This window comes from Myxocyprinus asiaticus, chromosome 46 (assembly GCF_019703515.2).
Source record: "Myxocyprinus asiaticus isolate MX2 ecotype Aquarium Trade chromosome 46, UBuf_Myxa_2, whole genome shotgun sequence".
In the NCBI taxonomy this organism is placed as follows: Eukaryota; Metazoa; Chordata; class Actinopteri; order Cypriniformes; family Catostomidae; genus Myxocyprinus; species Myxocyprinus asiaticus.
The window spans coordinates 28,950,388-28,964,229 of NC_059389.1; the positions used below are offsets into that span (position 1 = coordinate 28,950,388).

General features: G+C 46.2%; 1 protein-coding gene across 2 annotated transcripts in view; it reads left to right on the top strand.

The window, feature by feature from the left end:
* Positions 1–13,842, top strand: part of lrrk2 (leucine-rich repeat kinase 2) — a 90,808-nt gene that overhangs the window by 48,063 nt on the left and 28,903 nt on the right. For both annotated transcript variants that reach the window (XM_051690322.1, XM_051690323.1), the window contains 2 exons: positions 4,322–4,540; positions 7,743–7,944. In XM_051690322.1, the coding sequence (XP_051546282.1) occupies positions 4,322–4,540; positions 7,743–7,944 (421 nt within the window). The remainder of the gene's footprint in view (positions 1–4,321; positions 4,541–7,742; positions 7,945–13,842) is intronic.

Here is a 13,842-nt window from a genome sequence, read left to right on the forward strand (position 1 = left end):
TGGGAAATATTTTTATGAAAAATAAAAAACTTAAATATCTTGCTAGTATTCAACCCCCACATATTAATATTTGGTCGAGCCAACTTTGCTGCAATAACTGCTTTAAGTCATTTGGGGTACATATGTACCTGCTTTGCACACAGTGACGAAGTGATTTTGGCACATTCTTCTCGGCAGATTTTCTTCAGGTTGGTTGGGTGACACTTGTGGACTGCAATTTTCAAATAGTGCCACAGATTCTCAATAGGATTGAGATCAGGACTTTGACTGGGCCACTGTAGGACATTTATCTTTTTGTTCTTGAGCCACTCCAATGTTGCTTTGGCCTTGTACTTGGGATCATTGTCCTGCTGAAAGGTGAATTTCCTTCCAAGCTTCACTTTTTTAGCAGACTGAAGCAGGTTCTCTTGCTGTATTTCCCTATATTTTGCTCCATCCATTCTTCCTTCAATTCTAACAAGATGCCCAGTCCCTGCTGATGAGAAGCATCCCCACAGCATGATGCTGCCACCACCATACTTCACTGTAGGGATGGTTTGTCTTGAGGCATAGGAAGGGTTAGGTTTGCACCACACATAGCACGTTGAGTTTTGGCCAAAAAGCTCTATCTTAGTCTCATCTGACCACAAAACCTTCTCCCACATCGCAGCTGGGTCACTCACATGCTTTCTGGCAAACTCCAGATGTGCTTTCAGATGGTACTTTTTGAGTAACGGCTTCTTTCTTGCCACCCTTCCATACAGGCCAGCGTTATGCAGTGCTCTTGATATGGTTGACTGGTGCACCATTAATCCACTCCCAGCCACTGAACTCTGTAGCTCCTTCAAAGTGATTGTTGGCCTCTCTGTGGCTTCTCTCACAAGTGTCCTTTTTGTTAGAGCACTGAGTTTTGAGGGATAGCCTTTTCTTGGCAGTGCCTGGGTGGTGTGGTGCAGCTTCCACTTCCTGATTAATGATCCAACTGTGTTCACTGGGATATCCAAACATTTGTATATTATTTTGTACCCTTTCCATAATCCATGCATTTTTATTACTTTATCTCTAACTTCTGTGGAAAGCTCTTTGGTCTTCATTTTCCTTCAGATTCACAGCCTGACCAATGATCCTTCAACAATGGTTTATCCAGAAAATGTGATTGCAACTTTAATGATTCACAGGTGGATACCAGTGGTAAAGTAATTGTGTCCTCATTAGGGCAAATTCTTTCATCGATGTAACCTGGCAGCTTCCACAGCACAGGGGTTGAATACTTATTCAAGCAAGATATTTCAGTTTCTTTTTTGTTTTTTATATATATATATATATATATATATATTTCCCAGCATAGAACCAATGTCACCTTACCATAACTGATTTTGAGTTTCAATGTTTTGAAATAAAATATCAATCAGAATGAAATTTCAGTGTACCATTTGTAATTGAGTAATATTAGATAATTGGTCAGGGGTCTGAATACTTTTGCAAGGCACTGTGTAATATATATATATATATATATATATATATATATACACACACACTGGCAGCCAAAAGTTTGGAATAATGTACAGATTTTGCTTTTATGGAAAGAAATTGGTACTTTTATTCACCAAAGTGGCATTCAGCTGTTCACAATGTATAGTAAGGACATTAATAATGTAAAAAATTACAATTACAATTTGAAAAAAATAACTTAAACTACTTCAAAGAGTTCTCATCAAATCCTCCACATGCAGCAATGACAGCTTTGCAGATCCTTGACATTCTAGCTGTCAGTTTGTCCAGATACTCAGGTGACATTTCACCCCACACTTCCTGTAGCACTTGCCATAGATGTGGCTGTCTTGTCGGGCACTTCTCACGCACCTTACAGTCTAGCTGATCCCACAAACGCTCAATGGGGTTAAGATCCATAACACTCTTTTCCAATTATCTGTTGTTCAATTTTTTTGTGCACTCTAACCTTTTCTTTTTGTTTTTCTGTTTCAAAAGTGGCTTTTTCTTTGCAATTCTTCCCATAAGTCCTGCACCCCTGAGTCTTCTCTTTACTGTTGTACATGAAACTGGTGTTGAGCGGGTAGAATTCAATGAAGCTGTCAGCTGAGGACATGTGAGGTGTCTATTTCTCAAACTAGAGACTCTGATGTACTTATCCTCTTGTTTAGTTGTACATCTGGCCTTCCACATCTCTTTCTGTCCTTGTTAGAGCCAGTTGTTCTTTGTCTTTGAAGACTGTAGTGTACACCTTTGTATGAAATCTTCTGTTTTTTGGCAATTTCAAGCATTGTATAGCCTTCATTCCTCAAAACAATGATTGACTGATGAGTTTCTAGAGAAAGCTGTTTCTTTTTTGCCATTTTTTACCTAATATTGATCTTAAAGGAATAGTTCACCCAAAAATGAAAATTTGCTGATGACGTAAACTCGTTGGTATGGTCACGCATCATGTGGAGGAGGAGTCAGGGAGAGCGTCATTGTTTACATTGTTTTTTTTTATTATTAAAATTTGGAAATTATTTTTTATTGTTTTTTATTTTATATTGTTTTTAAATTGTTTTGGACTGTTTTGGTTTGTGAACGGCACAAGTTTCTCTTGTAAACAATGACACGCTTCCTGACTCCTCCACGTGACGCGTGACCTTATCAAGGAGCTTACGTCATCCCTCTCATGAGCGCGCGTCACAGAGATGTACGGAAGCGAACATTTGTAGTTAAAAAGTATATAAGTATTGTTTTGTTTCTAAAAATAATTAATCGTTTGAGTTCAGAAGAACTTTATTTGTCGACTGGAGTTGTGTGGATTATTTTGATGCACCCTAAATATGCATTTTGGACCATCAAAAATGGAGTACATTCACTTGCATTGTTTAGAGGAGGAGGCCTGAAATGAAATCCTAAAAGTCTTAAATTCTGTTTTGATGAAGAAAGCAACTCAGATACATCTCTGATGGCCTGAGGGTGAATAAATTATCAGCAAAATGTAATTTTTGGGTGAACTATTCCTTTAAGACATGCCAGTCTATTGCATACTGTGGCAACTCAAAAACAAACACAAAGACAATGTTAAGCTTCATTTAATGAACCAAATAGCTTTCAACTGTGTTTGATATAATGACAAGTGATTTTTTTAGTACCAAATTAGCAATGTAGCATGATTACTCAAGGATAAGTTGTTGGAGTGATGGCTGCTGGAAATGGGGTCTGTCTAAATTTGATCAAAAATGACTTTTTTCAAATAATGATGGTGCTGTTTTTTACATCAGTAATGTCCTGACTATACTTTGTGATCAGTTGAATGCCACTTTGGTGAATTAAAGTACCAATTTCCTTCCGAAACATCAAAATCTGTACATTATTCCAAACTTTTGGCCGCCAGTGTGTATATATATATATATATATATATATATATATATATATATATATATATATATATATATATATATATATATATATATATATATATATATATGTATATATATGTGTATATATATATGTGTGTATATATATATGTATATATATATACACACACACACACACACATATCACAATAGCTTATAAGGATACAAAACTCCTGCCAAAGCGCTGCGGGGAATCAGGATGCTGAAGCGGCCTGTTCACCAGCGAAGCTTCAAGTGGCGAGGTGGAGTAAATGTTCGCCGGAACACTGCAGGGGAGCGGAGAGTCTTCTTGTTGCCGTGAAAATCCCACCCACTGACTCTTGTATGTCGTTGGCGAAGTAGTAGAAGGCTTCTAGACGAAAGATGAATCGCTGTCTTGAAGGAAGAAAATTCTGAGGAATGGTGTTTGCGTGCCCACTTCTATACCGGACAGCTTCGCGCCTTAAAGGGCGGGGCTTAAACACCATAGCCTATTTTAGAATTGCCGTTATTGTAGAAAGGTTTCAACTAGGTCGTATAGAAGGACACTCCCCCGTAGCGTCAGCTTAGTGACGCAATGTCAAGTGCACTGAGTCGTAAGGGAACAGTAGTTAACATGAACTGACAATGAACAAAACTTTTACAGCATTTATTAAGCTTGGTTTATGTTAATTTCAACATATAGTAACATTTTTTAAATCAAAAGTTGTATTTGTTAACAAGTTAATGCACTATGAACTAATATGAACTAACAATGAACAATTGTATTTTTATTAACTTACATGAACAAAAATTAATATGTATTTTAACATATTTTATTTCTATGTTTTAAAAATGCAATGCTCATGGCTTAAGACGCTGTAAAAACAAAGCTGAAGCAATAAACAATTAAGATTTTGTTCTTACACTGACTGTCTTCCATTAATTCTCTCTCTCTCTCTCTCTCTCTCTCTTGCTCTCTCTCTCAGGCTATAGCGGGTCAGTCTCCTGTGATAGTGGTTGGCACTCATGCAGATGTATGTGAAGAGCGCCACCTGCAGGAGTGCGTGCTGAAGCTGCATGAGGAGCTGCTTTCTCAAACTGGCTTCCCAGCGATCAGAGAGAATCACATACTGTGTGCCTGTGAGGAGTCAGAGTCCATTAGCACTTTACGCAAAGCCATCTACAGAGAGCTCACTGGGTTCAAGGTGATTTATAATGCAGCTGTACATGGCACTGGTGGTGGTGGTGTTGCTTAAAGACATTTGTACAAAAGGACAAAACTTAAAGACAACATGAAATAATAAACCTCATTCACACTGGGCTTTGATCCCGGGATATCGGTGAGATCATTGTCGGGGAGCCATCTGTGTGAACACACGCCGGTGCCGGAATGCCAGAAAATTTTATCCCAGGATCAGACCCTAGTAACATTACCGGGATCAATTCTGGGACGTGTCTGTGTGAACAAAAGCAGAGCTGATACCGTGAAGGGTGTGTCGTAGTGATGACGTATTTATCATGCGAGGGAGAAAGTTTGTGTGCAGAATAAAGGTTCAGAAGTTTCACAGTGTTTAAAAAACATACGGCTGTCATAAACTGTTGACATTAATTTTTCATTCACGGCATTGTGTGACTCAGGAATTAACGGTTCGGTGCATTGTGAAACAACATATTGATTCTCTGCTCATCTACTGTCATCTTTGCTTTTGATCAATAATATTGATATAGTGTAAAATATATATTTTTTTTCGTTCCAGCATTGCTTTTGTGTTATCTACAAAAACATCTGAGTTGTACATTTTAGACAATGATGACGTTCAGACCGCTGATGTTTTTGAAAATGAATTCACACCCCGAGGTTACAGCGTGGTGATGTGGCCTTCACACCTCGGGATGTTAAATAATTTGTCATAATTTAACGATCAAAATCCACTTATACCGCGGTTACCACATATAGGGCCTCATGATTTCCACGATGGAATCATGGAATCCAGTCATAAAAATAGTATTAGCTATAAAACATGTAATGTCACAGAATTTCACATATTTGGGTATTAAGTTAATGTCTGAATGCACAAATAATCAAATTAAAATTACAATCTGTCCTAATGTGATTATTAAACCGCAAAAGGCTGAGATTTAATGAAATAAATATATAATCTACATGTGTTGCATCCTTCAAAAGTGAATGTGTGAAGCTGGACACTTAAACACTGACAACACTATATCATGAACATCTGCGCGCTCTGTGCGTGTAGTAGATGACAGAGAGCTCTGAAGGACATACGGAATATATGTTTATTTAATTAAATTAGCTTTTTGGGGTTTAATAATTATTACACTGGGCCATGTAGCGAACTGCGGGAGTAACTAACATCAAAAACACACAGAAACGTTAAAATAAAAGCATTTTTTAATGGATGCGTGAAATGGAGAAAAAAGACCAAAAATTATAGTACTACTGTATGGTAATGTGTTTACAGTAATTTAATAATAATAATAATAATAATAATGTATTAAAGCAATATCTGTTCTGTTGTGCAGCACTTCATTTGACAATAATATCTCCAGTGTTGTTTTGGATTGTGCGCTGAGGATTTTTTATACAAGCACTTAATAAAAATATTGCAATATTATGTTGAAAAATTAAAGTAATTCTATTTTCATTTGATTAAAATTCGACTCAAAGGGCAAACTGCAGAATGCTCAATGAGGTAAAAAACAACCCTAGAGTGACAGTTAAAGACTTGAAGGAATCATTGGAACTTGTTAACATCTCTGTTCATGAGTATACTGTACAGCAAACATTAAACAGGCATGGTGTCCATGGTAGGACACCACGAAGGAAGCCGCTGCTTTCCAACAAAAACATTGCTTCGCACCAGAGCCACTTTGACACTCCATGACACTACTGGGAAAATGTTTTTTGGACTGATGAAACTAAGGTTGAATTGTTTGGGAAGAACACACAGCACTACGTATGGTGTAAAAAGGCCACCACATACCAACATGAAAACATCATCCCAACGGTGAAGTACGGTGGAGGGAGCATCATGATTTGGGGCTGCTTTGCTGCTTCGGGTCCTGGACTGCTTGACATCATCGAGTGAAAAATGATTTCCCAAGTTAATCAAGATATCCTACAGGATAATGTCAGGGTGACTGTGCACCAGCTGAAGCTCAGTAGAAGTTGGGTGATGAAGCAGCACAATGACCCTAAACATCGAAGTAAATCCACTACAGAATGGCTTAAAAAAAAGAAAATCCACTTTTTGGAGTGGACCAGTCAGAGCCCAGACCTTAACCCAATAGAGATGCTGTGGAATGACCTCAAGAGAGCCGTTCACACCAGACATCCTAAGAATATGGCTGAGTTGAAGCAATTCTGTAAGGAAGAATGGTCCAAAATTCCTTCTGAACATTGAGGTCTAATCCGCAGCTACTGGAAACGCTTGGTTGAGGTTATTTCTGCCAAAGGTTATTTCGACCAGTTATTAAATCCAAGGGTTCGCTTACTTTTTCCACAGCACTGTGAATGTTTAATGGGATGTGTTCAATAAAGATAGTACAGATTATAACTGTTTGTGTGTTGCTAGCTTAAGCACATTGTGTTTATCTATGCATGTGACTTTGATGAAGATGAGGTCACATTTTATGACCAATTAATGCAGAAAACCAGCTAATTCCAAAGAATTAATATATTTATTTAAAAATATTCAGATCTAAACAAATTAGTAGTTTGAGAGTGTAGGGAGACCGACTCGATTGCGTCACTTGCAGTGTGTCATTGGAGTAGGCGGTTGCTACAGAGCTCTTTTGGTGCACTTTGTTTGCAGTGATTCTCTGTTTGGTGAATGAACAAATAATATTTTTAGGTGGGAAATATTCCTTTAACAAATGCCCCTGCACATTATTCTAAAGTAAAAATGTTTGGTAATGGTGATGCTCTTTACAGAAATTTGTCTCATCTAGAGCTGTCAGAATTAATGCGTTAACGCATGCGATTAATTAAAGGATAACGAGTTAACGTGATTAACGCATTTACCGTTAATACAGCATAAACAATATAAACACTTGTTGAAAGGGCAGAACCTTTGCGACATGTCTGCCTGGAGTAATTATGCTGACGCACACTTCTTTTTAGTACATTTCTATCTTTATACTGTGGTAGGATTTGTTTGGAAAATGTTAATAAAGCATTATATTGTTTTTTGTTTCCTAAGATGGAAGTAAATGCATTTTGAAAGGAAAAGTCTGTGTATATATATATATATTAGTCCAATTTCAGCACTTTCAAAATCTGCTATTAATTGCGATTAAAAAATGTAATCGACTGACAGCACTAGTCTAATCACATTTTTGGTTTCATATTGCTCTGTTGTGACTTTCCTGTGCTGTGTTTTTTAGATTCAGGGTGAGCCTGTGATGGGTCAGCTGATTCCAGACTGTTATGTGGAGTTGGAAAAGAGAATCCTGCAGGAGAGATCTCGTGTTTCTGATGAATTCCCAGTGCTTAGACACAGCAGACTGGTGCAGCTGATACAGGAAACACACCTGCAGCTGGAGGAGGGAGAGTTACCACACGCTGTACACTTCCTCAGCGAGGCCGGTGAGAGAGACATCTTTACTCTTATTGACAATTCCTTTTCCTGATTCTGTATTAAAATTTGACTGTGAGCATAGAGTCCGGTCCAACTTATTCTGATCAAGAACTGCACATTTAGACAGGAACAGACCATCATGTAAAAACCAACCACAGTTTGTGATGTTTATGGGAATGTAAATCTGAAATTGATAATGCCACAAAAATAAACCAGCTTGCAAGACAGTGGGATGGGATGGCTAATAAAGGTAATAAAAAAGAGATCTTTATTTTTACTCATGATAATCAAGAGAAGTGTTGGGTTACTCAAAAAAGCAATCCACTACAAATTACGTCATGGTTACTGGTGTAACCTCCGTTCCCTGATGGAGGGAACGAGACGTTGGTGTCGATGTAGTGACACTAGGGGTCACTCTTGGGAGCCCGAGACACCTCTGGTCTTTGATAAAAGGCCAATGAAAATTGGCGAGTGGTATTTGCATGCCACTCCCCCGAACATACGGGTATAAAAGGAGCTGGTATGCAACCACTCATTCAGGTTTTATGCTGAGGAGCCGATATAAGGTCCGGCCATTTCAGCGGGTAGTTCAGTGTTGTGGCAGGAGGGACCAACGTCTCATTCCCTCCATCAGGGAACAGAGGTTACACCAGTAACCATGACGTTCCCTATCTGTCACTCACTCGACGTTGGTGTCGATGTAGTGACACTAGAGGTCCCTAAACAAAACGCCACAAGGCTGAACTGTGTTACGTGAACTGGCGGTGTGTGGTGGGCAGACTTGCTGTGTGCCTCATAGCCAGCACACCAGGTCAACACGTAACCTCCCCCAACACAGTTATGAGTGTCGAACGGCCCTTTTTACGGACAAGTCGACTACCCAAAGATAGAGACGGGCTTAACCCAGTCGTGGCCTCTTTCCCCTTCTCTTTTTCCACTCCCTAAAAAAAGAAGGGGGATTATCCGACTGGGCCACCAGGTCTAGTCGGGGGGTGTCCCTCCCAAGGGGAGGACACCGTGGAGACCACACCTCACCCCAGAGAGGGGGGGATATTTAAGTGGAAAAATACGACACATGGTCTTTCCAACCATGTGGAGAGCCTTCAAGGTAGATCCTGCCCAATGGGGGAGGAGGTACTACAACATGGAGACTGGGGCAGAGGGGCTCTGCCCAAGGAAGACGCAGTTTGCCAGCAGGGAAACGAATTAGCGGAAGATATAGATCACATGGGGTTAGCCTTACAGGGAACCGCCACATGCGGAGCAGTTACCCCAGAACCGGACTCTTAGTTAGCGCGTGTACTGGGCCGGCAGTGAGTCTCTCTGAAAACTCGACTGCCACAGGGCTCGGAGGAAGTCAACCAGGGAACAACTTTTGTGAACACTATTGGGAATTAACAGCGCACGTCTTCAGCTCAAAAGGAGGTGGAAGGCGCTATGTGCAAGTGATACACCCGGCTGGCTATCCTGGTCTTATCCGCTTAGGTTGCGTGCCATTACCTGGGACGAAACCGGTTCCACCCGGAGGTTGTAGAACCTTGCAAAGGTGTTGGGTGTTGCCCAGCCCGCTGCTATACAAATGTCTGTTAGAGAGGCACCTCTGGCCAGGGCCCAAGAAGCCGCTACACCACGGGTAGAATGGGCTCGTAGCCCTACCGGGGGCGGCATGTCTTGGGCGAGATATGCCATAGATATGGCATCAACAAGCCAGTGGGCGATCCTCTGCTTGGAGACAGCGCTTCCTTTCCGCTGTGCACCAAAGCAGACAAAGAGCTGCTCAGAGAGTCTAAAGCTCTGCGTGCGATCCAAATAGATGCGCAAAGCGCGCACCGGACACAGCAACGCCAGGGCTGGGTCTGCCTCCTGTTGGGGCAGCGCTTGCAGGTTCACCACCTGGTCCCTAAAAGGAGTGGTGGGTACCTTGGGCACATAGCCCGGTCGGGGGTCTCAGGATCACGTGAGAATAGCCCGGACCGAACTCCAGACATGTTTCGCTGACAGAGAACGCTTACAGGTCACCTACCCTCTTGATGGAAGTGAGTGCAGTCAGGAGGGCAGTCTTCAAGGAGAGTGTCTGCAAAGGCTCAAAGGGGGCTCTCTGTAGGCCCTGAAGAACTACGGAGAGATCCCATGAGGGAACGAGGGGCGGTCTGGAGGGATTCAGCCTCCTAGCACCTCTTAGGAACCTGATGATCAGGTCGTGCTTCCCTATGGACTTACCGTCAACTGCGTCGTGGTGTGCTGCTATGGCAGCAACGTATACCTTCAAGGTGGAAGGGGACAGCCTCCCTTCCAACCTCTCCTGCAGGAAGGAAAGCACTGATCCGACTGCGCATCTCTGGGGGTCTTCGTGTCGAGAAGAACACCACTTAGCGACCAGACGCCACTTCAAGGCATACAGGCGCCTCGTAGAGGGGACCCTAGCCTGAGTGATCGTGTCTACCACTGCGGGTGGTAGGCCACCTAGGTCTTCCGCATCCCGTCCAGGGACCAGACATGGAGATTCCAGAGGTCTGGGCGCGGGTGCCAGAGGGTGCCCCGTCCCTGAGAAAGAAGGTCCTTCCTCAGGGCAATTTGCCAGGGGGGAGCTGTCGCGAGGAGCGTGAGGTCCGAGAACCATGTCTGGGTGGGCCAGTAGGGTGCTACCAGGATGACCTGCTCCTCATCCTCCCTGACCTTGCACAGAGTCTGTGCAAGTAGGCTCACTGGGGGAAACGTGTATTTGCGAATGCCAGGGGGCCAGCTGTGTGCCAGCGCGTCTATACCGAGGGGAGCCTCGGTGAGGGCGTACCAGAGCGGGCAGTGGGAGGATTCTTGGGAGGCGAACAGGTCCACCTGTGCCTGACCGAATCGACTCCAAATCAGCTGGACCACCTGGGGGTGGAGTCTCCACTCTCCCCTGCGGGAAACCTGCCGTGACAGCGCGTCCGCTGTAGCGTTGAGGTTGCCCGGGATATGAGTGGCTCACAGCGACTTGAGGTGCTGCTGACTCCGGAGGAGGAGACGGTGGGCGAGTTGTGACATACAGCGGGAGTGCAGACTGCCTTGGCGGTTGACATATGCTACCGCTGCCATGCTGTCTGTCCGAACTAGCACGTGCTTGCCCTGGATCAACGGCCGGAACCTCCGCAGGGCGAGCAGAATTGCCAGTAACTCGAGGCAGTTGATGTGCCAACGCAGCCGCGGACCCGTCCAAAGGCCGGTGGCTGCGTGCCCGTTGCAAACAGCACCCCAGCCCGTTTTGGAGGCGTCTGTCATGACCACAACGCGCCTGGAGACCAGTTCTAGGGGAACACCTGCTCGTGGAAACGAGAGGTCGGTCCAAGGGCTGAAAAGACGGTGACAGACCGACGTAATGGCCACGCGGTGTGTCCCGTGGCGCCATGCCCGTCTCGGGACTCAAGTCTGGAGTCAGTGCTGAAGCGGCCTCATATGCATCAACCCGAGCGGGGTGGCCACCGCCGAGGATGCCATATGCCCCAGGAGCCTCTGAAAAAGTTTCAGTGGAACCGCTGTTTTCTGTTTGAACGCCTTCAAACAGGTCAGCACCGACTGGGCGCGCTCGTTCGTAAGGCGCGCCATCAGGGAGACTGAGTCCCTCTCCAAACCGAGAAAAGAGATGCTCTGCACCGGGAGGAGCTTGCTCTTTTCCCAGTTGACCCGAAGCCCTAGTCGGCTGAGGTGCAAGAGCACCAGGTCCCTGTGTGCACATAACACGTCTCGAGAGTGAGCTAAGATTAGCCAGTCATCGAGATAGTTGAGAATGCGAATGCCCACCTCCCTTAATGGGGCAAGGGCAGCCTCTGCGATCTTCGTAAAGATGCGAGGAGACAGGGACAGGTCCGAAAGGGAGGACTTTGTACTGATACGCCTGACCCTCGAACGCAAACCGCAGGAAGGGTCTGTGTCGAGGAAGGATCGAGACGTGAAAGTACGCGTCCTTCAGGTCTACCGCCGCGAACCAATCTTGATGCCGGACGCTCACTAAAATGCGTCTTTGCATCAGCATCTTGAACGAGAGTCTGTGTAAAGCCCGGTTCAGTACTCGCAGGTCCAAGATTGGCCGCGACCCACCGCCTTTCTTTGGTACGATGAAGTAGGGGCTGTAAAACCCTTTCTTCATCTCGGCTGGAGGGACAGGTTCTATCGTGCCCTTCCGTAGAAGGGTAGCGATTTCCGTGCACAGGGTAACAGCGTTTTCGCCCTTGACGAAGGTGAAGTGAATACCGCTGAACCTGGGCGGGCGCCTGGCGAACTGAATCGCGCAGCCGAGTCGGACGGTCCGGATCAACCACCGCGATGGATTGGGAAGCGCAAGCCATGCGTCCAAATTCCGTGCGAGTGGGACCAAGGGGACAACGTCGTCGGACTTACCGGCAGGTGGGGCCTTGCGGCGGGGCGGAGCGCGAGGTGCCACAGCACGTCGTGGCCGTGCTGAGTCTAGGGACATCGAAGCACTTACCTGGCTCCTTGTGACCACCCCCGGAACAGCCTGGGTTGGGGGAGGAAGAGGCCTGTCCTCGAGACCCGTGGAGGCTGTCACATCGGGGGTGGATTTGTGCCACAGCTGGGCGCTCAGGGGCGGAAAGGGCACCGCTGGAGCGCCAATCCTGCAAGATAAAGCCCGTGGACGGTGGTCGTGGTGACGACCGTACACACCGGGTATGTGACCCAGGGAGGAAGGAAGCCGCTCTTTTGCTGAACTGTTGGGTACAGCAGCCACTTGGGTGTGCGGCGAGATCAAACAAAAAGGCAACAAAAGATTTTCCACCCGGCCCTCCACCGGGAGATGGAGTGGTCTTTCTACCAGCTCCACGTGAGTGGGTTCCCTCGTCCCTGGGTTGCCCGTCTCAGGGGCACTTTGAAGACCTCTGTGGGTTCTTCGGTGCCGGCTGTGTTACGGGTGGCGTCGGCTTCCTGCGGTGGGCTCCACGCCGGGGCCGGGCCGGAGGGGTGGGCTGCGGCGGAGCCGGTGCAGTCACCGCAGTGGGACGCCCTTGGCGACGAGCAGACGGGGTGCAGGGTCTTGAGCCGCGCCGGGGCAGGATGTGCTGGATTGCCTCTGTCTGCTGCTTTACCGTCGAGAACTGCTGGGCAAAGTCCTCAACGGTGTCACCGAATAGGCCCGCCTGGGAAATGGGGGCAGCAAGGAACCGTGTCTTGTCGGCCTCGCCCATCTAGACCAGGTTGAGCCACAGGTGGCGCTCCTGGACCACTAGTGTGGCCATCGTCCGCCCGAGAGACCGCGCCGTGACCTTCGTCGCCCGGAGGGCGAGGTCGGTCGCCGAGCGCAGTTCCTGCATCAAATCTGGGGCGGAACTACCCTCGTGCAGTTCCTTTAGCGCTTTGGCGGACTTGCAGGAGAGCCATGGCATGCAGGGCGGAGGCGGCTGGTCCAGCAGCACCGTAGGCCTTGGCCGTCAGAGACGACGTAAACCTACAGGCCTTGGACGGGGGCTTTAGGCACCCACGCCAGGTGGCGGCGCTCTGCAGGCATAGGTGCACCTCGAGCGCCTTTATCCACTGGGGGATTGCCGAATAACCCTTGGCCGCCCCACCATCGAGGGTAGTGAGAGCAGGGAAACTGAAAAGATCGGGACCGGGCAGTAAAAAGTGCCTCCCGCGACCTTGTCAACTCTTCATGCACTTCCAGGAAGAAAGGAACGGGGCGGGGCGTGGCTTTGAGCGGCGCCGCGAGTCCAGGAACCAATCAGCGAGCCGCGAGGGTTCAGGGAAGAGTGGTGAAATCCACTCTAACCGACACTCGCGGCTGCCCGGGAAAGCATGTCGTCATCTCCGCGTCAGCCTGTGACTGGGCGATCGACCCCGAAGGGAGGAGCCCAGCTGAGGTTTCTGACTGGACGAGCCCGCTCTCCGATGCTGCGCTCGAGAGCTCATCACTTTCA